This window comes from Lepidothrix coronata, unplaced genomic scaffold, assembly GCF_001604755.1.
Source record: "Lepidothrix coronata isolate B3197 unplaced genomic scaffold, Lepidothrix_coronata-1.0 Scaffold110, whole genome shotgun sequence".
NCBI classification, from domain to species: domain Eukaryota; kingdom Metazoa; phylum Chordata; class Aves; order Passeriformes; family Pipridae; genus Lepidothrix; species Lepidothrix coronata.
The window spans coordinates 3,018,246-3,042,464 of NW_016690290.1; the positions used below are offsets into that span (position 1 = coordinate 3,018,246).

The window sequence follows — 24,219 nt, forward strand, 5'->3', positions numbered from 1 at the left end:
CTGACTTAGGGTTTAACCACTCACTCTCCTGCTAATCATGGGAGCCCAATGGCTGCAATCAGGGGGGGTCTGCACAGCCAGGCTGGCCCGGGGGCAAGGGAAGGAATGGGATGGGCTTTTCCAGCCCTAGGGGAGATGCTGGGAGCAAGGGAAGGAGCACCCACCCCATGCCAAGCAGGGTTCAAGAACAGCAGCAGAGGACGACTGGCTTTAACAGTTTATTTAAAATAAGTTTTGTTACAAAACAGGATAATTTTTAATTATTAAAATACATAGAAACATCTAATCATACAAAAGGCTAAATTTATTTTTCCCTTTTTTTGTTTTTAAATAGAATATGCTGTGGAAGCGTGAGAGGAGAGGGCCGTGGTGGAAGGAGCCATCAGTGCATCCAGCAGGTATTTGCAGCAGGAGAAAACGTACCCACAGGTGGGTGCTCAGGACCACGGGCATTGCCATCCCCTTCCCATGCCCCTGCCAGCTGCCATCCCCATACATAAGCCAACAGGCTTTTGTGCTGGAGGTTTGGGGTACTTCTGTTTGTTTTCCATTAGTTTTCCATTCCATGTAAACAGGCATAAATATTTCAAACACTTTCATCTCGACCACACTGTGATCTCTCTTGACAAGACAACTGGTAAATAACTTTACAATAGCTTCATTCGAGACTGCGAAATCCCCCCTGGTGCCGTGTAACACAGGTGGCCCGCGACCGCTCCGGGTCTGTGCCGGGGCCTGGCAGCACTGGCACCACGAGGAACGGCAGCTCGGCTCATGCACGGCACCAGGGGCCTTCATGCAACAACAGGGCTTGAGAAACCGACGGGGGAAGGAGCTGCTGGAATTTTTTTCTGACTTACCACGGAGGAAATGCTGCTCTGAAAGACAACGGGCAGTTGCCCAGGTGCAGTCGTGGGGGAGCCATAGCCAGGCTGGCCCTGTGGGGGTAGCAGAGGCATGGCCAGGGGCTAGCCTGGCTCCAAGCACGCCCTCCAGCTCCAAGAACCCCCTCCAACCCAGTTTCATTGTAAAAACAAAGCTGGAGAGATGGAGGGAGCACCCAGCAGCTCCCCGCTCTGGCTAAAAACAACTGTCACATAGCTGAGCATCTGAGGGGGCAGATTCCTGCCCAGCACCACTGTCCCCCACCCTGAGAGGGGGGTCTGGCTGCTGGGAGACCCTGGTCCTGTATTGCTCATTGTGAGAGGTGCCATCACCCTCAGGTCACAGGTCCTGGTGACCAAGGGAACAGCACTGAAGCCTTCATTTCTTCCAGCAGCCACCTCCGTGTCACTGTGAGGGGCTGGGTCCTGGAGTGGGTTTGGTGCCCGAGCTGGGAGCTGGCACTTATCACAGTGGGACTGACCTCAGCTTCCCTGGGAAGAGACACGTGGGTCACAGTAGGCAGGGACACAGCCACCAGTGCCCCAGCCCCGTCTGGCAGCATTGTAGCAAGGAGCTGGTACCACAAGCATCCCCAGGAGCATCCCTGCACAGCCCAGCAGCCCTGCCCTGCCTGGGAAGCGGGTGAAACAGAGCCCTCCACCAGCACCCGCCGCAGGCACTCACCTGGCAGCCACGGCTGCCCCTAAGTCAGGCTGAAATCAAAGGGGAGAGAAGTTCAGCCTGGTGGCGTTGTCCTCCCCACACCCCCTGAGCCGCCAGCAGCAGCTTTGTACCAGGGTGCTCTTGGGGAAGTGCTGACCATGGCTAATTAGCAATTAGTTAATGAGCTGATTACGAATCTGCTCACTCCCTCATGCAGGCTTTGCCACGGGCTTGTGGTGGGAGCCTCCTTGGATGGAGGGACCCCATATGGGCTCCCAAGGTGCCCCACCACCCACCTGAAGTGTGGAGCTTCCTGCGGATGGAGGCGGAGCGACTGGAGAGCTGCCCTGGGCTGTGGGATGTGTGGCCCCGGCCAGGTGTTGCTGCAGAACCCGGTGAGTCACCCTGGAAGGAGATGGGACACAGACCCAGGGTCAGTCCATGCCAGTCCTCAAAGGGAAGGAATGGGGATGGGCTCATGGGCAGATTGTGCCCACCTGGGTAGTGGTATCCAAATATGCTCTGGGGGTGCTACGGGCTACTGCAAAACATGGCTTGGAACAGCCAAAGTAGCAGCATCTGCTGGACACCTCTGCTTGGGGACAACCCACATCCCACCAGGTGATGGTCCCCAGCAAAGGTGGCTCCAGGGGAACATCCAAAAGCCCTGGGGAACGTGTGGGGGCAAAACAGGGGGACCCCTGGAGTGAGGGGGAAGAGGAAAGGCACCAGCAGCTCCTTGGTTACCTCCAGCTGCTCCTGGCTGGGCCAGGAGGCCAGCTCAGCCTTGCGGGAGACAGGACCCAGCTCCACGGAGCGAACTCTCTCGGCAAACTTCAGGGAGCACAGCGTCTCGCTGGTGTTTTTCTCGGCGGGGGAGACCTGCAGGCAGGGAGGAGCAGGCAGAAAAGTCACCCTGGCAGCTGCCTGTGCATCCCGGGGCCCTCCCCCGGCAAACCTGCTGATGGTGGCCGGTGAGATGCTATTATTAACCTGCCCCTCCCGGGATGGCTCTGTCCATCCGTGCCTGGGCCAGCTGGATCCCCTGTCACCAACCGCCACAGCGGGAGGGACAGCCGGGAATAGCTGTGGCAGGTGGCAGGGGCTTGGGCAGCCCCTGTGGGGGCTCGCTGTGGGCACAGGCAGCCGGGGTTGGGAGGCCACAGGACAGGGGTGGAGGAGCTGCCAGAACTCAAAATCCTCCCAGCAAAAGGGGATGTGGAGATGACAATATGCAAGGAGATCGTGCCCACAGGGATGGCCTCCATGTGCAGGCGGGGAGGGCAGGATCATGGATCTCTCAAGTTCATTCCCATCCCTCGGCCTCTGGGGTGCAGAGATGGGGACAGAGCTGCCTCTGGCACTGCAGCTGCAGACCAGATGTCCCCATGGGCAAGCCCTGGCCCCTGGTTCCAGCCCAGCTCCTGCCTCCAGCAACCCTCCCACCTGCCCCAGCACTGGAGCAAGAAGGGACCAAACTCATCCCAAAACCCACACTGACTGGCCGTGGGAATGCTGACAGGCACTGGGTGCCCAGCCCCTACCTGCACCATCATGAGGGTCTTGCTGTCGCCGCTGAGCGAGTCCTGCAGCAGGTAGGTCAGCTTGGAGTTGCGGAAGGGCACGTGGCCCTGCCGGGAGCGCAGGGCGTAAATCACATCACCCAGTGCGGAGAGGGACTTATTGATGTGCTGCGCCTCGCGGAGCCGGCTGCCCTCCGCGCCCGACCGCCCGACCCGCTCCGAGCCTGCCAGGTCCACCAGGTTCAGCTTCCCTGAGGACACACAGCCAAACCCCCCAGGCTGGCATCAGTGCCCGGCCCCACACACCCCTGGGATGCTGCGGCCCAGGTGCTCTGGGGAGGGGTTTGCCCCGTGGCACCCACCTGTGGTGCGGAGCCCCGTGCTGCGGTCGAGGCCACGGACGGTGATGATGAGGAGGGCGTGGGAGCGAGAGCTGTGCTCGTTCAGGTTGGTGCACTCTGTCACCCGTTTGACGTGGCCAAAATCAAAGACCTGGGGGAGTCCAGGGAGTTGGGGGGTGAGGCCAGTTTGGCCCAATCCCACGACAAACCCTCTCATCCAGGGGCACCTGGAGATGTAACCTGAGCAATAGCACCCCCAAGGGGGTGCCTGGTCCATCATTGTGATGACCACTGTCAGATCTCAGCCTGGGTGATGCACCAAAGGCAGGGGGTGACAGGCAGGGCACTGTGGTGACAGCCGCATCCCACTAATCCCTCAGGAACTCTGGGCCCCATGCTTTTATTTTTAACCCCCTGTGGCTCACCCCATGGGACAGTGACCTTCTCATCACATCCAGAGACCTATTTTGGTCTCTGTTGCTCCCCAGGGCTTCAGAAATGCTCCTAGATCCAGGGGTCACAGACCAAAAACCCCTCCCCGGGTTCGCTGCACCCCTAGTTCCACCCTCCTGTACCCACCACCCCCCATCTCCCCGCACCTTGTTGATGTCCTCCACGCTCTGCACCCTGAACTCGGTGAGCCCGGGCACATAGAGCTGCCCGCTGCCATCGGGGCACAGCTTGATCTCCAGCTTCTCCTGCGGCTCCTTCCCCAGCAAGTCCCTGGGCAAAGGGGCACCCGTTACCATCCCTATCCCAGGGGAGTGCTGGTATCCGTTCCGTGGCTCAGGGCTGTGTGCCAACACTGCCAGAGCAGCCGTCTCCTCCTGGGAAAGCTGCACAACCTATTTATAGACCTCAGCTCTCTTGGCTCTCATGTGCCTGCTCTCACCCAACTCTGTTCCCCATTATTCTAATGGATGTGCTCCTAGGATCCTCCTAGCCCCTCCTGCCTGAGGCTGGACAAGGGAGGAAAATATTTCTCACGTTTCCAGCTCCCAGTTACAAAGTCCTAAATATAGCATCTGTGGGCAAGGGTGGAGAGGGGGATGCCCCAGCCGCTGCATCAGGGCCAGGGAGTGGGAGTGATGGCAGGGCTGGGAGCCTGTGTAAGTCTTGGAGCTCGTGGGAAGGGCGGTGTGCACCAAAATAAATTAAAAATAAATCCTTGCATGGCCAAACACATCACCTAAGGCCCTGGCACAAGCTGTGAGGCCAAGGCAGGGCTGGTGGGATGGGGAGGGGAGAGCAGCATGGGGTGACACCCAAAAAGCTTCTCCGCCCTCCCCGTACCTGAGTGACTCGTTGTAGATCTCGGCGGCGCTGACGGTGATGGTGTAATCCCAGTCGGCTGCTTTGCCCCGCACCTCGGAGAAGAGGAGCTGCAGGGCCCGCTGGTTGATCCCTGGATTTGCTGCCGTTCCCTGATGGATTGGAGTGAGAAATGGGGGGAAAAACACCCTCTTGTGTTTTACTCTGTATTTTTTTCTGAGCAGAAACAAAGCCCAGGGGGTTGTTGTGGAGCAGCAGTCACCATCACTGGTGCACACCGGGTCTGAGCTGGCCACCAGCATGCTTAGTGGAGGGTGCTGAGACTTGGCACCATGGGGTGGGAAGCTGAGGAAGAAGATGGAAGAAAAGCCAGGCAAACTCACCTCCATCGTGTAGGTTTTTCCTGCCCCTGTCTGCCCATAGGCGAAGATGCAAACGTTGTAGCCATCAATGCAGGAGGTGACCAGGGCTTGAACCTCCTGAAACACCTGGGGGAGACAGGGGAGGGTCAGGGGAAGGTGGCTGTGTCCTCCCCTCACACCAGCAGTGTGGACAGCAGCACCCACCTCCTCCTGGGATGCTTGTGGGGGGAAGACTTTATCCAGCTCGAAGGACACCTGCTTCCCCTTGTGCAGGAGGTGCAGGACAGCGTCATCATCGGTGTCAAAAGTCACTGCATTGGCTGCCTCCGGGCCCTCACCATCCTCCTTTGTGATGGGGCGGACTCTCCCGAAAACGCGGATGTTTCCTGGGATGAGAGATGCAGGGATGGTGTCAGGCCCAGCACATCCTGCTGCCACCCCCAGTAACCATCAAACACTGGGCAGGCTGAACGCTGCAGCACGCTGCAGACTGAAGCATCCCGCTGTCAACCCGAGCACCTCATGGGAATGCTCCCCTGTCCATCCTGCCCCCCCTCAGGGACAGGCTCTCCCACATGGGACCTGCCACACTCCCCGCACACCTTTCAGCCGCACCAGCTCGTTGTGACACTTCTTGCGGAGCTGCAGCTCCCGCCGGTACTTGCGCAGCAGTTCCCGGTTGGTGCTGTGCACCTCCTCGATGGCCTGGCTGATCTGCAGGGGTGGAGACCAGCGGCTCAGCAAGCCCCCAGCATCTCCACTCAGCGTAGAGGGGAGACGGGGTGGTGGTTCCAGGGGGACTCACCTCGGCCCTGGCGCTGCGCAGGGTCTCCTGGAGGAGCAGGGGGAAGTCGCGGACCTGACGCTTCAGGCTGTTGTAGTCGTGGGTGAGGGTGCGCAGAGCCGGCTGCAGCGTCAGCAGGTTGGTCCGGACACCTGCAGGCACAAGGCAGGGTGAGGGGCAGGTGATGACCCCCCAGCACTGATCAGGCAACCCCACAAGCCCCCCTGCACCCTCCTCACCTGCCAGGTTCTCGTGCACCGCCTTCATCTCCACCTGGGCACGGGAAAATGCCTCTTCGATGGCACGGTTCTTCTCCTCCTCCATCGCCTGCATCTCCTCCAGCATCTGCCCATGGGCCCGCTCCAGCTCAGCCTCGTACATCACAATCTGGGAGAAGAGCAAAGGAGGGTGACACTGATCTGGTGCCCACCCTCTGCCAAACCATATCACCTGGCGAGCACCAGGCAGGCAGGGAACACGAGGTGAGTTCTGATTTACACCTGTCACACCCAGACCTGAGCTCGGAGCTGAGCCTCTGTCTTTTGGGAGTTTTGCAGCTGCTGTTCCATCTCCTTCAGCACCTGCCTCTGCATCCCCACCTGCTCCTGCAGGTACTGGTTTCGGGACTGGGTCTCGCACAGGGCTTGTTTTGCCTTGGCTGACTCCACCTCCACCGTCTTGATGATATACTGGGGAAAAAAGCACCCAGAGATGGGATGTACTGGGGAAACAGCACTCGAGGGGCCTGGAATGGAGCTGTTGTTTGCCCAGGGGGAGATAATTTAGGAAATCATGGTGCTGTGCTTATGCACTCAGGGCAGAGAGATAGGTGGCACTTGCAGGGCAGCCACTGGGCACTGCGAGGCACCCAGCCCAGCCAGGACTGATGGAGAGCTCCATGGTGCTCACCTTTATCTGCTGGGGCTGGGATTTGAGGCTGGCGATGGTCTCCTGGCTGTCCCGCAGCCGCCGGCTGAGCCGCTCCTCCTCCTCGGCTCTCTCGGCCAGGGAGTCCTTGAGCCGCAGCTCCACCTCGGCCAAGCGGTTCGTCTTCTGCTGCACCTCCAGGTCCAGCTCCACCAGCTTGGCCCGCGTCTCCTCTGCCTCTCGCTGCAGCTGGGACAGTTGCTCCTGCAGCTCAGCGTTCTCCTGGCCCCAGAACATGGCAGACAAGGCTGTGTCACCCACAGGTGTCTGTCACTCTGCCACCACCGCCACCGCCACCAGTAACTCACCTGGCGGTGGTGGCAGTCCCGGCACGGTGCCTGCTGCTGCTGCTGCCGCCGCAGCTCCCGCAGCTCCCCCTCACACGCCTTCATCTCCTGCCGCAGGCGCTCGTTCTCGGCCGCCAGCAGGTCCCGGTGCTTCTCTGCATCTGTGCCGCCCTGCCAGGATGGAAGAGCAGATGAAACTTTGATGCACCCCTTGAGCCCAGCCTGCTGCTGCCCTGGGGAGCCTCTGCCTGCTGTACCAGCCAGTCGCCAGCCTGCAGCCTCAGGGAACCCCTAACCTGCCATGCTCAGGGAGCCACAGTCTCCTGCCACTTCGGAGCCCTGACTCTGCTGTACCCCAGGGAGCCCCCAGTCTGCAGCAACAGGGAGGCCTCAGCCTGCTCCATCATGAGAGACCCAGCCTGCCATGTTAGAGAGCCCCCCACTGAGCCCAGGCAGCCCCAAGCCCCAGAGGGACTTTCACGTCCCACTGCAGAGCGACAGTGCCGAGGGAGCTTTACCTGTTGCATCCCAGGGACACTGGCACAACATTGCGTTGGACAGAAAATCCCACAAACTTTTGTCCTTCAGTATCTCAAGGCCCAGAGGGTCCAAACCGTGACCCTGGGGAGGTTTAGTCCACCTTTGGTGACCCCACGTGCCCTCTTCCTCCTCAGGAACCAGAGCTCCAGTGTCCCTGCAGGCAAAGGTGGCTCAGCCTGATCCCAGTGGCAGCTCACCAGCTCCGAGCGCAGCCGGCCGATCTCCTGCGCCTGCTCCAGGACCTTCGCCTTCAGAGTTTCAACCTGTCAACACAGACCAGGTTAACCAGGAAGCACCTCAGCAGCTTTTGGAGGAGACCCTGTGGTGCCACCCCAGCCACCAACATCCAGTCTGTCTCACATTTTTGTTATGCCTTAATTTTCCACCTGGCTCTGAGCGCCTGATTCACACGACCTGATTTAAACAAGCGTTAATGAAAGCCTTGCTTTGACCTTGTTCAACCATGGGTATAATTTGTCCATGTTGAGCATTAGCAGAAACCATCATTAAAAAAAAAGGCATCATCTTTGGAGAAGGGAGAAAACAAACCAATCAGTGTTTGAAGAGCTAGAAGTGCCTTGTCCTGCCCTCACAACATAGCTTCGTTTTGCCTTCTCTGTTTTTCCTTCTAGGAAAGTTATCTTGGGACAAAGAGGGAGCAGGAGCTCTTCAAGAAGGCCATGTGTCTGAGTCTGACAGGAGGATGCTCCCCAGCCACCCCCATCTGGGCATCTGCCCATCTTATGGGACCAGGCTGCCCTCCCAGCAAAACCAGGTGGATTTCAGAAATCCTCAACTTTTTTTTGTGCAGGGACCAGTCAGGCTCTCCCAAAATCTGCAGTTATTTGAACAAACAGCAGCAAAGAGTGTTTGGTGAAGCCAGCAGTCTCATGGACTGTGTTTTAATGGGGTTTGCTCACCTGCTCTGTCCCGTGTCCCTGTGCCATAAACCTGCTGGGTGAGCATCACTACTGCCCCGGAGCTTACCCCAGAGGGAACTGGACCTGGCTGCATGCTTCACCACCATCTCCCAGATCCCAGCCCAGCTCCCCATTTCCCTACTCCTGGAAGCTGCCAAACTCCTCACTGGGACGTGCCTGGGTATTGCCCCATTCCAATAACCAGCTTTTTCTCTAAGCAACCGGCCCTCTGTGGACCATAATTTACGAACTGCTGATTAATAACCAATGCAGATGTGCTGACACGGGGCTATAATTAATCTGGTAAGTTATTAAGCCGCGCCCTTGCACAGATGGCAGCACAACGGGCAGCAGCTCCGTGTGCCCCGCGCTCGGTGGGGCACGGCCCAGGGTTCCACAGCCACGGGTGGGGGAATGCGGCTGCTCCCTGATGGCATCGGGATCCCCCTCCCTCCACAGGGGGGCTGAGCGCTTTAGTGGGAAAACCCTATTTCCATATTCACCAAGGGAGACTATTAAGGTATTTTTGTAAGTATTTTTAAGAGAGGGGAGGTACTGAGAAGACAGAGTCACGACTTGTTCCGGGGAATCCGCCAGCCCAGCCAGTCGGCACACACGCCGGAGCCTGCCCACCATTCCCTGTGCCAGCGGTGCCCAAAAATGCCGATGCACCTCCACCCCCTACCTGCTCGGGCATCTCTGGCTGCATCCTGCTCTCTGGAGGTGACAGGGACTCCTTGGCAGCCGGATCTGGCTCAAGCCGTGGCCCGGCCATCCCCAAGCTTTGGAGGTTTGGGCCAGCTCTTCACTCCGGCCGGTGTCGGCTGCGCTTGCTGCCGAACTGGCCGGCGCGGGGCCGGCTCCTGCCGCGCTCACGCCTGTGTCATGCAGAGCATGCCAACCAAATGCAGGACAATTACCTCCGCCTTTTTGACACCCGTGGAACAAGCAGAACCTGACTGCAACAGCTTCCACAACAGCCACATGCAAATCCCTTTACGAGCAGCCAGAATTTCCATCTCCCTGGGACGAGCCAGGTCCTTGTGCTGGGAATGCGCCTGCATCAGCGCAGGAGATGGTTTTTGGAGGAGGTCTGGTCGTGGCGGCCAAAACCCATCCCTTCTTCAAACAACTCCGTGCCTTCACATTCACTTTCCACCTCCTGTCTCTTGAGAGTCACTAAAATTAAACTGCTGGGTTGGTCTAACAAGCTGATCCTGTGGCAGCCGTCCTGTGCTGGGCAGAGGGATGACTGCTGCAGGGCTGCATCCTGACGCCCAAAGCCCTCTCAGCCACGTCACGGAGCCACACACCTTTGCCAGCACTACTGTGGTGTCACTCAGGGGACTGCAAGCATCCCAAGGGAGGCACAGCCAAAACCAGTGCTCAGGAACACCCGGCTCCCACATCATCCCTACGTGCCGCAGCAAAGGAGATGCTCTATGATGGAGGTCCTACACTCTTTCCAAGTGCAACCCTCACTAACTGCACACAACAGCACTGCAGCCAAGCCACAGCCTGAGGCTGGAGGCCCTGACAGACCCCCTTGTGTCGCTCTGTCCCCACCGTACCTGGCCTTGCAGCTGCAGAGAGAGGGAGAGCTCGTCGTTCTCCTGGGCAGCGAGCTTCTCCTGCAGCCCCAGCAGCTCCTCCTGCAGCTGCAGCTTCTCCTTCTGCAGGTGTGCCATGGAGGCCATCACCTTCTGGATCACTGGGAAGGGTCGGGCTGCCGGCAGGCTGGCACGTTTCCCACTGCAGAGCCTCCCTCCTGCAGGGTGATCAAAGACGGAGCCGGTCAGGATCTGGCCACCTCACTGGGGAGCAAAATGCCAGCCCTGGGGAGAGTCCCCAGGGGCTGAGGTGGAGATGAGAACACAGGAAGTGGCACTTGCACAAGTCCCACAGAGAACAGTGACATATTTGGAGGCACATCCCGAGTGCCACGGTGCTGACCCACAGCAGGCTGGGCTAACGGTGGGGTCCGGCCAGCTGAGCCCCAGGGCAGGGTAGGAGCCAAAGGGATGTGCCAATGCCAGCAGAGCATCCCAGGCTGCAGCACAGAGCACCTGCCCACACCACTGCGTGGTGACCCAGCCCTATCACATGCTGAGATGCTGCCGCCTCGCTCTGATAACAACCGCCCTCACCACGGCGCTGATTCACCCCGGCATCCTTTCTTCTGAATGAGCAGGTGCTGGTGGAAAACCCGTGTGATCATGTCATTAAAGCTGCGTCACTACACACAAACATAATGGAAGCTGAAGGAAAATTACACGGGTACTCTGAATGGCCGTATTGCCCAATCCTCCCGTGTTTGGCTTTCTAACCTTCCTGGTATTATTTTAAACATCGTTTTCTGCATGTTAATAGAGCCACCAGTGCTGACAGAAGCCAACCTGGCCGTACATCAGAGCCTACCAAATGACCTGGTAGTTCCCAAGAAGCAATGAGCTGGCCTGACTCATTCCCAACGTGGGGATGAAGCACTGTGGTGAGGGAACTGGTGGCCAGGATCCCGGCTGCCCGGCGCCCTTCCCTGCCTGCCATGCATTTCATCCGCTGCCACCAGAAACCTGAGGTTTCAAAAGGCAGGAGCTGATGCTGGGAATCACTGTGCTGCCCGCGGGAGGGTGCTGCCTGCTTCATGGGAAATGTCCTGAATACAAGAAGAAAGAGTTTTTTGTCCGTGAATCAGACTTTCTACCTTTAAATGGAGTTAAGGAGGCAGCAGAACAGGCAAAAAAAATGAAATGCTGGACCAAACCACAGCTTTGCTGCTGACAGCACGCCATGGAACTTATCCAGCAGTGGCTGCAGAAGACATCACTGGGTTCTGTCCTCCTGCCATTGGCTGGATACCCCAAAAAAGCACTGCTAGGAACCAGTTTTATTTTCTTTCTGTGCTGAAAGCTCAGCCCAGCTCAGGCAGGGGACTGTGGTCTTCTCTTTAAAACCAAAACACAAAAAACCCACCCCAAAACTTCCAAAGCTGACAGGAATTCCAGCTCTCACCCTTTGGGGAGTGTGAAGGGATAAGAAAAAATTACAGGAGGCAGGAGGCTCCTGTGGACACACGGCATGTCTGCACACATCATCCATGCTAATCCTGGGCTGGGACCCAAGGCAGAGCCAGGCTCAGAGCTGCAACACTCAGCTGCAAGTCAAACTGCCAGGCAGGGAAATCCCACACAGATAATGCCTTCCCCCACACTCCAGCACCTTCTTCCTGTGACAGCATCCATGGGAGACGAGATGTCATCCTGTGTTGTTACATCTCCCACTGGACAGACACACTGGTGGTGATGAGGGGTCTGAGTGCAGCAGGCATGGCACACTAACCCTCCTGCTTTCCCAAATGCTCTGAAACCTGTTAGGAAAGATGCCTGTTTCCTTGGCTCTGCCCTGTTATCATTGCCACACAGACCCCCTTTCTCCTGCTTCCCTGCCCCTTCCCAGCAGCCCCCCCCCCAAGAAGCTGCTTTGGGATGCAGCCTGGGATCATGTCAGGAGCAGCTCCTGAGATGCACCCTGACAAGCCTGCACAATCCAGTCCTGACAGAGAAAGACAGGAAACCACAGGATTTCCCCACCCCGGTGCAGCCGCGCACACTGCAAGGATTTCCACACACGTTACATTTTCCTTAAGCAGGAGGAAACAGCAGTGGATTCACCGTGGAGCTCACAGTGGAGCTCATCTGCTCTGTTCATCCAGTTCAATAATTCATTGGTCCCTGTCACCAGCCATCAGCTGGCTGGTGTTGGATTTCTACTGTGACCTGTCCCCCCCGCGAGGCAGCTGCATGTCTGTGTGCACCCCCAAAGAGGAGAGGTTTGCCCGATACCCACCGGCAGGTACCAAGTGCCCATCCCATCCCATCCTGTCCCATCCCTCCTCCCGAGTGCCCACCGCTGCATCCTGGCTGTCCCCTTACCTGCTTTCTCCAGGTTCATGGTGGAGGCTGCCTGCACCGCTGTGGCAGCTGCTGGCTCACAGGGGGATGCCAGCGGCTCCTCCGTGGCTGGTGTCAGGTCCCGGTGCTGGGTCTCCTCCCGCCGCTTGCACGCCGTATCCCGCAGGGCCTGTGTCCAGGAGAAGAAACAGGTCAGAGAGGAGAGGTGACATGTCAGAGAGGAGAGGTGACACGTCAAAGAGGAGAGGTGACACGCAGCGACTGGGCACACTGTGCTGGACATGGTGCCAGCAGCCAGCACACCACTGGGCTGGTCAGGAATGAGCAAGGAGGGCAGAGCAGAGGATGGGACAGTGGGGCTCAGGGAAAACCCTCCCTCTGAGGGAGTTGGGTGTTGGGAAGCTGACACAATGAACTTATCATGTTGCTTTTAGTTCTCCCCATAAACAACTCCTTCTCTCGCACTGGCCATGCAGTTATACTGAATATTAATTATTTTTCTTTCTATGGCCTTAAAAAATGACCCTGACTTGCAGGCAGGGTTGAATGTGAAGCTGCTTGCTGTGAGCTGTGGCTCAGGTAATGCCATGCCCAGTGGGATGGAGTCCAGCTCCAAAAAAATCAGAAGAAATCTGGAAGGAGCTTTCGAAAAGCTGAGATAAAAGGTGACGATCAGCTGAGTTTGCCCTGGTCAAAAATGCCTTTTCTTACTTATATCTTATCTCAGAGCCTGTGGCATCGCCCCGCAGACCAGGGAAACCTGTCTCACCCCAGCAGAAGGGCAAATATGCCAGTAATTTGAGAATAATTTGGAAGGAGGTGGTGGCAGCATTCTCCTGGAAAAGCCGCGTGTCTGCGGTGCCTCTGCATCTGAGACTCCAGGAGGGTTTTGCCGAAGGGAATTCATTGAGGCTGGTGTGAGATAAGAAGGTGTTTTTCTTCTTTTCAAAGAAGGGGAATTTGAATTGATTTACCCGAAGCCCAGAATGAACTAGTGGCAGCAACACCAGTACACGGTGTCCCGACACTGTCCCTGGCTGTGGCACCCTTCCACCTCCTCCTCCTCCATCCCACTGGCAAACACCACCTTACGGCACTGCATTTCCTTATCACACTTCTGCCTTCAGCTCTCCTGTTATCATGACCCATAAGTGACCCAGAAAATGTTATTCCAGGCTGTTCCCCAGCAATTTTGATGCCTTGTGACTCCCAGGAGATGCTCTTCCCTCCCTACTCAGGGCAGCAGCTCCGCTTGAGGCACGTGGTGCTGGGGTCCAGACAGAAACTGGCTGCAGTGAGCAGGGGAACCAGACAGCTCCCACTGAGGGATGGCCCAGCTGGGTGCGGGGCATCCTCCCCCCCATCCCAAAACTGCCTTCCCCACCCAAGCCACAGCTGGCTCAACGCTCCTCACCTGGAGAGCCCGGCAGAGCCCACGGGGGTTTGCAGCGTCTGGCCAGCTCACACTGAGGATTTTATGGTGAAGCAGAGTAGGCAGCAGAGGAACCCGGGGAGAGGTGCCTGCTCCGCTCCCAGTACTGAGCCTGTCCTGCCCGCAGCCTGAGATGGAGCAAAGAGCATCACTGGATCAACCTGAGAGCCCAGGATGGACACAGCTTTTGGCCTAGCTCAGCAAAGCCGCCTCCTCCTCCCTGCCGCCGCCACCGCACCGGTGTGGCAGAGATGGTGCCTGACTTTTATTAAAAATGTTAATTATGTTAATTAGAAAAATTATCCCTTCGGGGGGCGGAGACTGGTTGCCAATGACTAGTAACGAGAATTCAGGGTGTAGCATCCGTCTGGCCTCTGCAGGACCAGATCTGTCCCCCCACCAGGGACACCCCAGCTCTGCCCCTTGCCAAGCTGCTCCGCTTCCTGAGATCCTATCTTGGAAAAGCTGCCAAAGCCAGCTTGCATCACCGAAACCAGACGGACGGACCCTGACAGCGTCACCTCCCTCCACTGCCCCCAAATATTTCCTTTATTTGTCAGGCAGCCAAACCCGAAAGCAGCCAGGGCAGCAGTTCCTGCCCTGCTGAGCCACACAGAAGAAAAACAGCAACTCGAAGAGCCTTCTCCTACGGCTGTGTCCTCCTCTGCTACAGGAAAAGCAGCTGGCAAGGGCTATGTCCCACTGCTTGGGGACCCTGTGCCCTCCCCCCCACACCTGCCTGCCACAAGCGCTGCCACCATCACAGGCAGCCAAATCTCTTCTCCAGCAGGCAGGAAAAAAATCAGCAACCCACAAATCAAACCTCAGTAATGCAGTTTTTTCTCTAAAATCATCCAGAGGCAGTTTGGCCTGTGGTGGATGCAGTGTCTGGAGGGAGACATGCCCTGATGAAGTTAGTCTATCACTCTGGACTTCTTCCCAGCCTCTAATTATCCATAACATTTCGCACGCGCCGGGAAAATCGTGTGTTTCCAAAGCGTTGGCGAATGCCCCGATAAAAGGTGATGAGTTCCCCATCCCCGGCATGGGCAGCGGCAGCCATTGGGCAGAGGAAGCACCAGAAAACCCCGTTTTTGGAGGCTTTGATGCCAATCAGCACTTGGCTGGAATGGCCTGAGTGCCAGGGAAGCAGCAGTGTCCGGAGAAGCGGCTGCCAGTACATCGGGATGGAGAATGCTGAAGCCAACAGCAAAAAAAGCTCAAATAGAGGGGGTTCATCGCCCTGCTTTGCCAAAATCCATTTGGCACCGCTGGAAGGGAGGTGGGAAGGGCTCTTTTCCAACAAGCGGCTGCAGGCTGGGGCAAGCAGCCTCCCGCCCGCCTGCAGAGCAGCTCAGCCGACGCGGAGGAAAACCCCGACTCAACTCACCCACGGGGTCCATGCACTGGGGAGGGATAAGACCTTCCAAGGAGACGAAGCCGGGTGAGGCAAGGGCCCTATGTCTGCCCTGCCATGCAGATCGCCCCGTTCTCTTTCTTACATGTTAAATTTTAACCTTTCTCCCTAAGTTTGTCGCTCGGAAGGGCCAAGAGGGAGATGGAGGCAGCCCTCTCTGCTCATCTGCTCTCCCCCTGGCTGTCCGCTGCTTTGTGCCTGCTTCCGAGTCCCCGTTTCTCAAATCTTGAGTTTCATCCGGAAAGAAATGTGAAAAATGCAGGCTGGCCTGTTCCCAGCCTCTCCTTCCCCAGTGATCAGGGCGTGAGCACGGCAGGCTGAGCCCCAAGGGGCAAGGACAAGCCACCGCGCCGTACTCACCGTCCGGGACAAGGTCCTTCGTGTTCCAGACGGCTCCGGAGGAGGGCCCGGATCCCAGATCCCAGGCTGTGCGGGATGTAATCATGGCACGGGGGTCCCGAGTACAGCAGCACCTCTGCAGAGAAGCGCAAGGACGGACATCTCAGCAGTGCTCTGTGTCCAGCCGTGAATCCCAGCGGACCGTGCCAGGGCAAACCACGACAGTAACACCGGTCGCGACTCCCGAAACCCGCAGGAAGTTGCACCAATCCCGATTTCGCTCCCGAAAAGGCGACAGCCCCGGGCTCCCTCCGTGCTCCCGGCGGATGTGACATAAACAGTGTCTGTAATTAATTTACTCATTCCCGAAGCCTCTCCAGGCCCCTCCTAACCTCGGGCTGGGGCTAACTTAGGGAGTTCGGAACTCCGGGACTACGGGCAGCCCCGCACCCGGGAGGCACCGCACACACCGCACCACCCGCTCCGCCCCGCACACACCGCCCGGCACGGCACCGCCCGCCCCGCACACACCGCACCGGGGGCCAGCTCGGCGGGGAAGGGGGCGCGGAGCCCCGGGACCGCCCGCCCGCCCTCCGCGGGGTCCCTCGTTCTCCCGACCGGCGGCTCCGGGAAGGCGGGAGCCGCAGCGGGGCGGTCCCGGTCCCGGTCGCGGTCTCGGTCCCAGGGAGCAGGAGGCGCAGCCCCGCCCCGCGCCCCCCCGGCGCTGGTCCCGGTGCCGGTGCTGGTCCCGGTGGCGCTGCCCGCCGCAGGCTAACGGGGAGCCGTGCTCTCGCCGCGCCCCGGGTGCTCCGTGCCGGCACACCCAGCTCCTCAGACAAAGGGAGCCTCTGCCCAGCCCGGCCCCCCCCGCCGCCACCGGTGCCGGTGCCGCCCCCGCGGGGCACTCACCGGGTGCGGGGCTGTGGCGGGGCGATGGACGGTGCCAGCCCCGGTCCCAGCCCCGTGCCCGCCCTCCCGGGCACTTCGGTAACGGAGGAGCCGAGCTCCGCCCCGCGCTCGTTGCCGTGGAAACCCGCGAATCCCCCCGGCGGGCGGTGGTGCGGGGGCTGCCCCACCCCGCACTCGGGGCTCCGGAGGGGCGGCCCCGCCCCGGCTGCGGGAGCTCCCGGGGCGTCCGCGGGACACCGCCGATCCCTCTCGCCAGAGCCCGGAGAGCTCAGCGCAGCCCCGGTGTCCCCCCGTGCCCTTCCCGGGGGAGCCCCACGCCCTCGTGATTCCCCGACTCTCCCTTGTCAGAGCCCTGGAGGGGCTCTCGGTGTGTCCCGGGTACTCGCGGTATGTCCCTGCCCTTCCCGCCCCAAATCCCGGTGCTCTTTGGGGAGTCTCAGTGTAACCACGTCCCACCTGTGCACCCCCCCAGCATGGCTCATCAGGGTGACCCTGGGGGACCGTGGGGACTATGGTGCTGGTGACCCACACAGCGAGGACCAGAGGTGACAAAACATGCCCTCATCTGTCATGTCCCCGCTCTCCCAAACGCCAGTGTATTCGCTGGCAACGATGCCAACCAGCACCCCAGGCTCACTGGGCCTGGGGACACAGATTTCAAATGAAAAAAAACCTGTTTCTAACCCAGAGGCGTGGAGAAAACAGCCTGACATGCCAAGACCTCTCCAAAGGCAGGCCCTGGTGTCAAGAAAGGCAACAGAAAATCCTGCTTTAAGCATTTTTAGGGTGTGAGTTGTATCTACGTGCCTGTATTGCACACACAGCCCTCATGATAATGGCTGGTTTGGGTGACACAAGTCACTCATAACTTGTTCATGGTAATGAACTGGCAGTACAGGATACTTCCCACAACAAAGCTGAACTTGGCATCCACAGTGATGGTGGCGGGTGCCCAGAGCAATGGCTCACATCCGCCTGATGGCAGGCTGACCTGTGGGGCACATGTCCCACGTGGGTTTGGGGATGCAGGGGTGCCAACTCTGTGGAGCTGGGAAGGAGACGGCTCTGCCCACCAGGAGGGTGTGCTCCCCTCAGACCAGGTGTCCTCCATCTCCTGCCTCGCCACACTCAATCACAGCCTTTCACTCACTTCTGCCTGGGTTTGGAGCAGGATTCAGCCTTGTCCTTTCATCCTGGCGTTAACCTCTTGGACGTACTCAGAGACCTCCCAGGAGATGCTGCCCTATCCCCTGTTACGAGCCAGCTACATGGAAGGGTGTGACAGGGGTTCAGTGGAGGTGACAGGCTGCTCGAGCCACTCACCACACGGAAAGGGGGCTGCGAAGGGTCACCTCCATGTCCCCATGCCCCTGGCACAGCGCCTCGTCCCTGAGAAGCCAATGCCATCCTGGCCTGGCATCTGCCTCCAGCTCTGCACTGCAGCTGCCATCCCCTCACAGCCAGTGAAACCCTCCCATCCTCCTCCTCCCCCTCCCCTCATCGAAGGTTTATTGGCATTCCCAGCATGGAGCCCTTGGCAGGGATGGATATAGGCGTGTGTGCCTATAGACACACATCCATATGTACATGCAGGTACCCCTTGAGGCCCTAAGCAGTTGCTGATTTGCATAAGTACCCCATTATTTGTGCAGCTCCTTCAGCTGGTTTGGGGGTAATATTGACACACGTAAAGTTACTTTCCCCTTTCTGATAGCGACTGTAAAGCCATATCACCACTGACTTCACTTACAAGCTGTAAGGGTGAAATAAATGCCTATGTAAATGACTTTAACTGGTAAGTAATTTCCTGGCTTTTGAATGCTTCAGGTTTTTAATGCTATTGCAATTATGCAAAGCACGTAAGTTGTATCAATTACATCAAGTAAGTCTACATTAGGCAGGCACATGCGTGAATTCCCCAGTTTAGAAGAATAACTTAATGAATAAGCATGGAGCAAAATCCGAGATGCAAGAAAGGGTTCTGTGCCAACAGCCCTATTCAAACAGTCACCTGTGAGCATTACAAAACCCACTCCTCCCAGCTGCAGGGCTGTTTTTTGGCAAGGACAGCGTGGCTCTGTGACAGCCCCAGCACAACAGGAACAGGATCTCCAGGGATCCAGAAGTGGGGTTACTCTGGATGCACGCTGGTGGCCAGGTACCAGCTCCCTTTCCCTGTGCAGTAATGCTATTTAGCTCCAGGATCCCAGGGGACGCCCACTTGCTGCTGGATGTGCGGGGGGCCTGCAGGCAGTGAGGATGCATGGGAGCCTGTGGAGGCAGCAGGTAGCCTGCTCACACCCCCTTCTCTGCAGGGATTCACCTACGCTGGCTGGAATAGTCTCAGCCTGGTCCCCCAGCGATGCTCCCGTCCTCCTTTTCTTGGCTGTCATGTCTCCGTGACCTGAGCGAGCACCGGCTGACGACATCGCTGGAGGTATTTTTAGAAATGCTGCTTTGCAGGCAGGCAGAGAAAAGGCAGCGAGCAGCAGGACTCACTGCCAGCAGCACCCTCCTGGCAGCACCCAGCAGGTAGTGGAAAGGCTCGATATATCAATGACCATCAGTGCTGAAACAGCTGCCCTCCATGCATGGCACCAGCGGTGCCAGCCTGCCACGGGGCATGCTGCAAGGGGACAGTGACCCTGGTGTGGGTTTGGCTCTGCTTTTAGCCCAGCCTGTGCTGTATCTGAAAAGCATTGCTGCTGTGGTGCTGTGAAGTCAGGCAGGTTAATTTGCCTTTTACTTGGGTGAGGGGAAGCTCCAGCGATCGAAACACATCACTGAGTGGGGCCCTTTGCATTGGACATTTGTTCTGCCCTGAGCAAATATTTAACCTACATGTGTAAGACAGCTAAAAAATACCCCAAATGCCAGAAAAAAATGTGACTCCCCCTCCCCTCCCTTTGAGCAACGTGATAACTTGGTCCAGGAATGCAGGCGGGAGCACACCTGATACCTGAAGTCTACTGTATACTGGGATGTTCCCTGTAGAAAATTCCCACCAGAAGCACCAGACATCGTGAGAATGTGTCCCCAGAGCACAATTAATTATAAACCAGCTAATTATTCTAATTTCGCTCCTCCTCGAGGAGGGAGATGAGGGAATTTCTCAGCATTGCTGAGGCACAGCTTGCCAAGCCAACATGAAACACTTCCCAAAGCAGGAACAAACCCCTGCATTCCTACATTCCTATATTGCCATTTCACACAATGACAGGAGTTTTAATTAAGTCTTAGCATGCTCCTGAGAAATTTAATACTCATTTTAAAGTTCACTAGCTGAATTAATTCAACCCTGAGGCTCTGATCCTCAAGATAGGGTTGTGTGGAACTGGGTGAAGAGCAGGAGCTGGGGAGAGGTGTTGCAAGGATTTCTTCCAAAATCCAACACATTGGGATGCTGCTTTGGACGGTAGTGGGGGCTCTGCAGATCAGCCCTCCTTGACCAAGTCCTGTGAGCTGGCTAGGCTGGGCTTGGACAGCCCAGGGCAGCATGGAACCACAACCAAGGAGCCGGCAGCTCTGGCTGGGAGCTGCTGCACACCACGGCTCAGCTCTTCCCATGTCCCCCCATGCAAATCTCCTCTATATCAAGCAAATGACAAAAGCAACCTCTTTTTCAGCCTGCTGTGTTCAGGTAGAGAAAACCTCTGCTGTGCAGGCAGCCAGGGCAGTGCTGTGTGAGGTGGAGCAGCCACCAGGTGGGCGGCTCTTCCGCCCCTCCGAATTTCCTATCCCGGACTGCGATGCACAGCCATCTAAGCATACATCAGCCTCTGTCTCCCTTTTACCTACCTTTTATCTTTGTCATATTTTTCAGCTGGCTTCAGGTACAACTTGGGTTTGGCTTTAATGCCTGTGCCTCCCCTATGCAAAGCACTGCTGGGCTCATCCTGTGCCTCTCCGGCTGCTGGGGAGCTGGGAGCTGCTCTGTGGGAGGGCTGCAGCTCACCTCCTAAGTCATTAATGTTTCATGGCATTAGTCAACACGGGCTCCTGCTTATAAAGCACTTCTTAGAAACAAGGCTAAGAATAAGCAGGAGGTGTCCCTGCCGAGGCTAAACCCTCTCTGCTGGCTGGGGGATGCCCATTCTGGTTGGAGCAGACCCAGCAAGGGGGCAGTTGGATACCAAGTAAATGCCATCCAGGCCATTTTATCCAGCAAATAAAAAATTTGGGCTCTATTGGAAAGGTGGCTGCACCCCAGGAGGAGATCCTGGAGCTCCTGGTCTGGCAGGAGCCTACCAGTGGTGCCCCAGCCGGTGGTTACAGGGTGTCCTTTGGACTCTCCCCATGGGACCTTGGGTGCTTTACACAATTCTTTTTAGATAAAGAAATGTCTGAAGATAGAAGCTGCAGGCAGGCAACTTTTCAGGATTTTACTAGTTCACCAGTGTCAGGGTGTGCAAAGACAGGCTTAGGCTTTCCTCTGCACAGGCAGAAGGGATGGGAGCCCTCTCCTTTAAGAAATAGATTTAGTGCTCAGCAAAACCATTTATTTTTAGTGCCCTCTCAAGTGTGCTTGACTTTGGAGAAGAAACGAAGCAAAAGCAGTAATTCTGAATAATTTAGGGATAGAGTTTTAGGACTGAAGTGGCTCTGCCATGCTGGGGCAGGGGCTGGAGGAATGCTGGGCTAACTAACAACATCCAGCTGGTTCAGGCATGGGCAGAGGTAAATCAGTAAGAGCTTCTACAGGGAAGAGGGAAATATCCCTGTGGTCATAAAGCAAATGCAGCCACGTGAAGGAAAATACTGTGATGGTGGGTAGAGCATGCAAAGGGCTCAGCTGCATCCTGACTGCAACGCGAGAGCTGCACCCGACAAAGACATGAATATGCAAACGACGCGGGATATTCACCGGTGGAATTAAATAGCTTTCCCGCTAACTGGCTTTGACTGCTCGATATCAACCTATCTGCAAAGTCCTACTGCAGCTCCCTCCTGGCACATCAGGTCCTCAGCTCACTCCGTGCTGCCTCTGGATTTTAAGGTGCCCTAGGAATGCTCAGCAGGCACAGTCCAGCCGCTCCACTTGTGCTGTTGTGTCTCAGCGCGGGCGTGTACGGGATGCTGTACACCACTGCTCTGCAGCTTTTGGCACCAGGAGTCCTCCAGCGGGCTGGAAACATTATCTTCCCATGGATTACTGACACGGGTGATACATAATGGATGTCCCTGTGCTTGCACTGCACGGCTCAGAGCCCCACAGCAGCGGTGGATTTCAGCAGAGGTCTTTGCCCACAGCCCAGGGATGCACCGGCTCAGCTGTGCTCAGGTGCCCATTTACATCCAAGTCCCATTTCCCCAGCACCGAGGGGATGCTCCCACCACCTCTGTGCACTGCTGGGTGATCTCTTTCCCGCTATTATCTACACTGAGCCAGAGCATTCCAGCCCACCCAATCCTATCACAGCTTCCCACTCACCAAGGAGAAAGCCTGAGGTCTTTCTGGTTTAACTTACTGGAGCTTATTTAATTGTTATGGACCTAACTGGGACCAAATTATCTTTTTCTTTTTTCTTCTAAGGTGCAATTGCAATGGTGAAGAAAACTGCACTCTATTAAGAGTCACCAAAGAGATCCATGAATCTGCCTGCCAAAATTTTACAGGAAAACCTGTTTTTTCCCGTTAACACAAAAATAGATGCACGACTACCACAGAAACTCATCCTGTTTCAAAAAAAAGCACAAAATTTCTTGTTCCTGTCTTAGTGCTTCAAAGGTTCTGTTGCAGCAGACTACAGACCTACAAACTGCAAATAGGATGGCAGGATCTGTCCTCAAAGCAGGTTTTACACCCAAACAAAGGGTCTCCAGCTTCCTGGCTGAGCCAGGGGAAGTTCTGGAGAAATGCTGAATTCCAGCCTCCTGCTAAGGCTTGGGGAAAACAGAGCAGCACAGCGCTGAGCAAGGCTATTTTAGAACTGAAAAGTTTTCCATCTACACCCAATGAATATTAAACAGCCACACGCTTCAGCTCTGCTGCCTGCACCCGGTGCCGCGTGAGCAGATTTAATTTCTCTTTATGAAGAGGAGCAGACCCACACCCATATTTTCATGCATGTGCCTTAGAGGTGAAAGGGATGTGAAGGGTGAACCTGAGTCCTCTCTGCCAGGAGATCCCTTCAGCGATCACTCACAACTGGAAAAACAAGGAGACATTAAGGAAAAGCTGGCAGCATAGGCAGGAGGAATAGTCATAAGGGTTTATGCAGACTGACAAGGAATAACTGCCAGCTTGCTGGGAATTTCATGTAAACCTTCATGGGCTTTTACATTTGCAGATCCAAGAGAAGTGTCAGGTGAAACAAGGATGAGGTGGAGGAGGAAATGGTACACAAGCTGGGACCAAGGCATGGCTGGGGTGCTCAGCATCCCAGGTGAGGTGGGACCAGGGCTCTCTGGGGCTCAGACATCTCTGTTCACATATCTTCACCTTCAGCCCACCAGACAAAAAGTGCTGCTGAATTAACCCCTGGGGAAGCAACAGCAAAATAAATATAGAGCCTGTGTGCAAACATCCAGGCATGTTTTGTGAACACGACTCCAATCCAGAGGCATTTTGCTGGTTTTCATCCCCAGCCTTTGTTTTTGAAACAGACCATGCCCTGTTCACCCCCAGCCCCCACCACTGCTCTCACCTGTGGGCCCATCCAGGCCACCCCTGGTCCTGGGTGCATTTTGCAGAAGCATCCTCCTCCACAGGCCAGTCTCCACACCATGCCCATGGGTCGGCAGAAACATCCCTGGAGGCTGCGCCGCTCACTGTCCTCACCGCGGGCAGGGATGCTCTGCACAGCCTGCATCCCGCTCCTCTTGCTGCTCCCCTTGCTCCAGCCCTGCACTGACAGTCCTGCCAGTGCCCACAGCGTGTGCATGGCTCAGCACAGCCCAGGAAGGGATGCTGAGCTCCAGAGAGGGTCTGTGGGAACCTCCCCTCAAGCCTCCCTAGGACGCTGGGAGCTGGCTGGGATGGTGGGGCTGTGCTGGCAGCAGCAGCTCCCTGGGGTGGGATGCTTCACCACACTTTTCCACACCTGGTGCCACACTCCTAGCACACTGGCACTGGAAAATCGCTGCCTTTTCTTCAAGGGCTTTGTCACTCTGTCCCAGCCTCAGGGGTCTCTGAGTGAAGCCCCTGCAGTTCTCCTCTTCCCTTATTGAGGGCCAGTAAATGCTGTTGTAAAGATGGTCCGTGATAGTGCCTGGTACCAGGAGGGTCCCAGTGCTGATGCAGAGCCAGGGTAGCAGGATCCTCCAGGGATGCTCCACTCACTGCCAGCCTTTCCAGCGAGTGAAGGCAGAGGGTGGCTTCCCGTGCCCAGTGTCTCCTTCACTGACGAATTTCTCAGCCCATATAAACCACTTGCGGTTCTGTCCCATCCGTGACCAGAGACAGAGAAAGCACCGTCCCCTCCACTCCCATCTGCCAGTGCATTAAGAAAATGAGAGCTGATTAACGTCCATCCCCTCCTGAGCACCATTGGTCCCCAGCAAATTGCTGACACCACCGATTTAGGGGCAGTGGCAGACAGGTGGACTTCCCTCCCTCTGCAGGCATCCATACTTGGATGGGTTGCTCAGGTCTGAGCAATTGCTATAGTCAGAAGAAGTGCTTTAATTGCACAGAATGAGCGTGTTAATCAGATATTTTATTCTATCACCTGTCAAAAGGTTGGTTCAGGCAGTGCCTTTGCTTGC

General features: G+C 56.8%; 1 protein-coding gene across 9 annotated transcripts; it reads right to left on the minus strand.

The window, feature by feature from the left end:
- Positions 1-106: 106 nt before the first annotated feature.
- On the minus strand, positions 107-20,333 carry KIFC3 (kinesin family member C3). 9 transcript variants are annotated; one of them, XM_017824204.1, is made up of 21 exons: positions 15,625-16,095; positions 13,830-13,975; positions 12,437-12,584; positions 10,076-10,272; positions 7,782-7,847; positions 7,066-7,215; positions 6,740-6,979; positions 6,346-6,519; positions 6,070-6,217; positions 5,852-5,982; positions 5,649-5,760; positions 5,251-5,432; positions 5,068-5,172; positions 4,706-4,836; positions 4,012-4,135; positions 3,434-3,563; positions 3,093-3,322; positions 2,296-2,430; positions 1,845-1,953; positions 1,570-1,598; positions 107-1,376 (listed from the first exon to the last, which is right to left on the minus strand). In XM_017824204.1, exons 1-20 carry the CDS (start codon positions 15,707-15,709, stop codon positions 1,594-1,596), a joined length of 2,748 nt encoding a protein of 915 aa, XP_017679693.1. In that variant the 5' UTR covers positions 15,710-16,095; the 3' UTR covers positions 107-1,376; positions 1,570-1,593. The 9 variants fall into 9 exon arrangements, 8 of the variants coding, with proteins under 8 accessions (XP_017679693.1, XP_017679691.1, XP_017679688.1 ...); XR_001876301.1 differs by having other exon boundaries at positions 1,570-1,953; XM_017824202.1 differs by adding an exon at positions 20,311-20,333 and having other exon boundaries at positions 107-1,953; positions 15,625-15,739.
- Between the last annotated feature and the right edge of the window lie 3,886 nt (positions 20,334-24,219).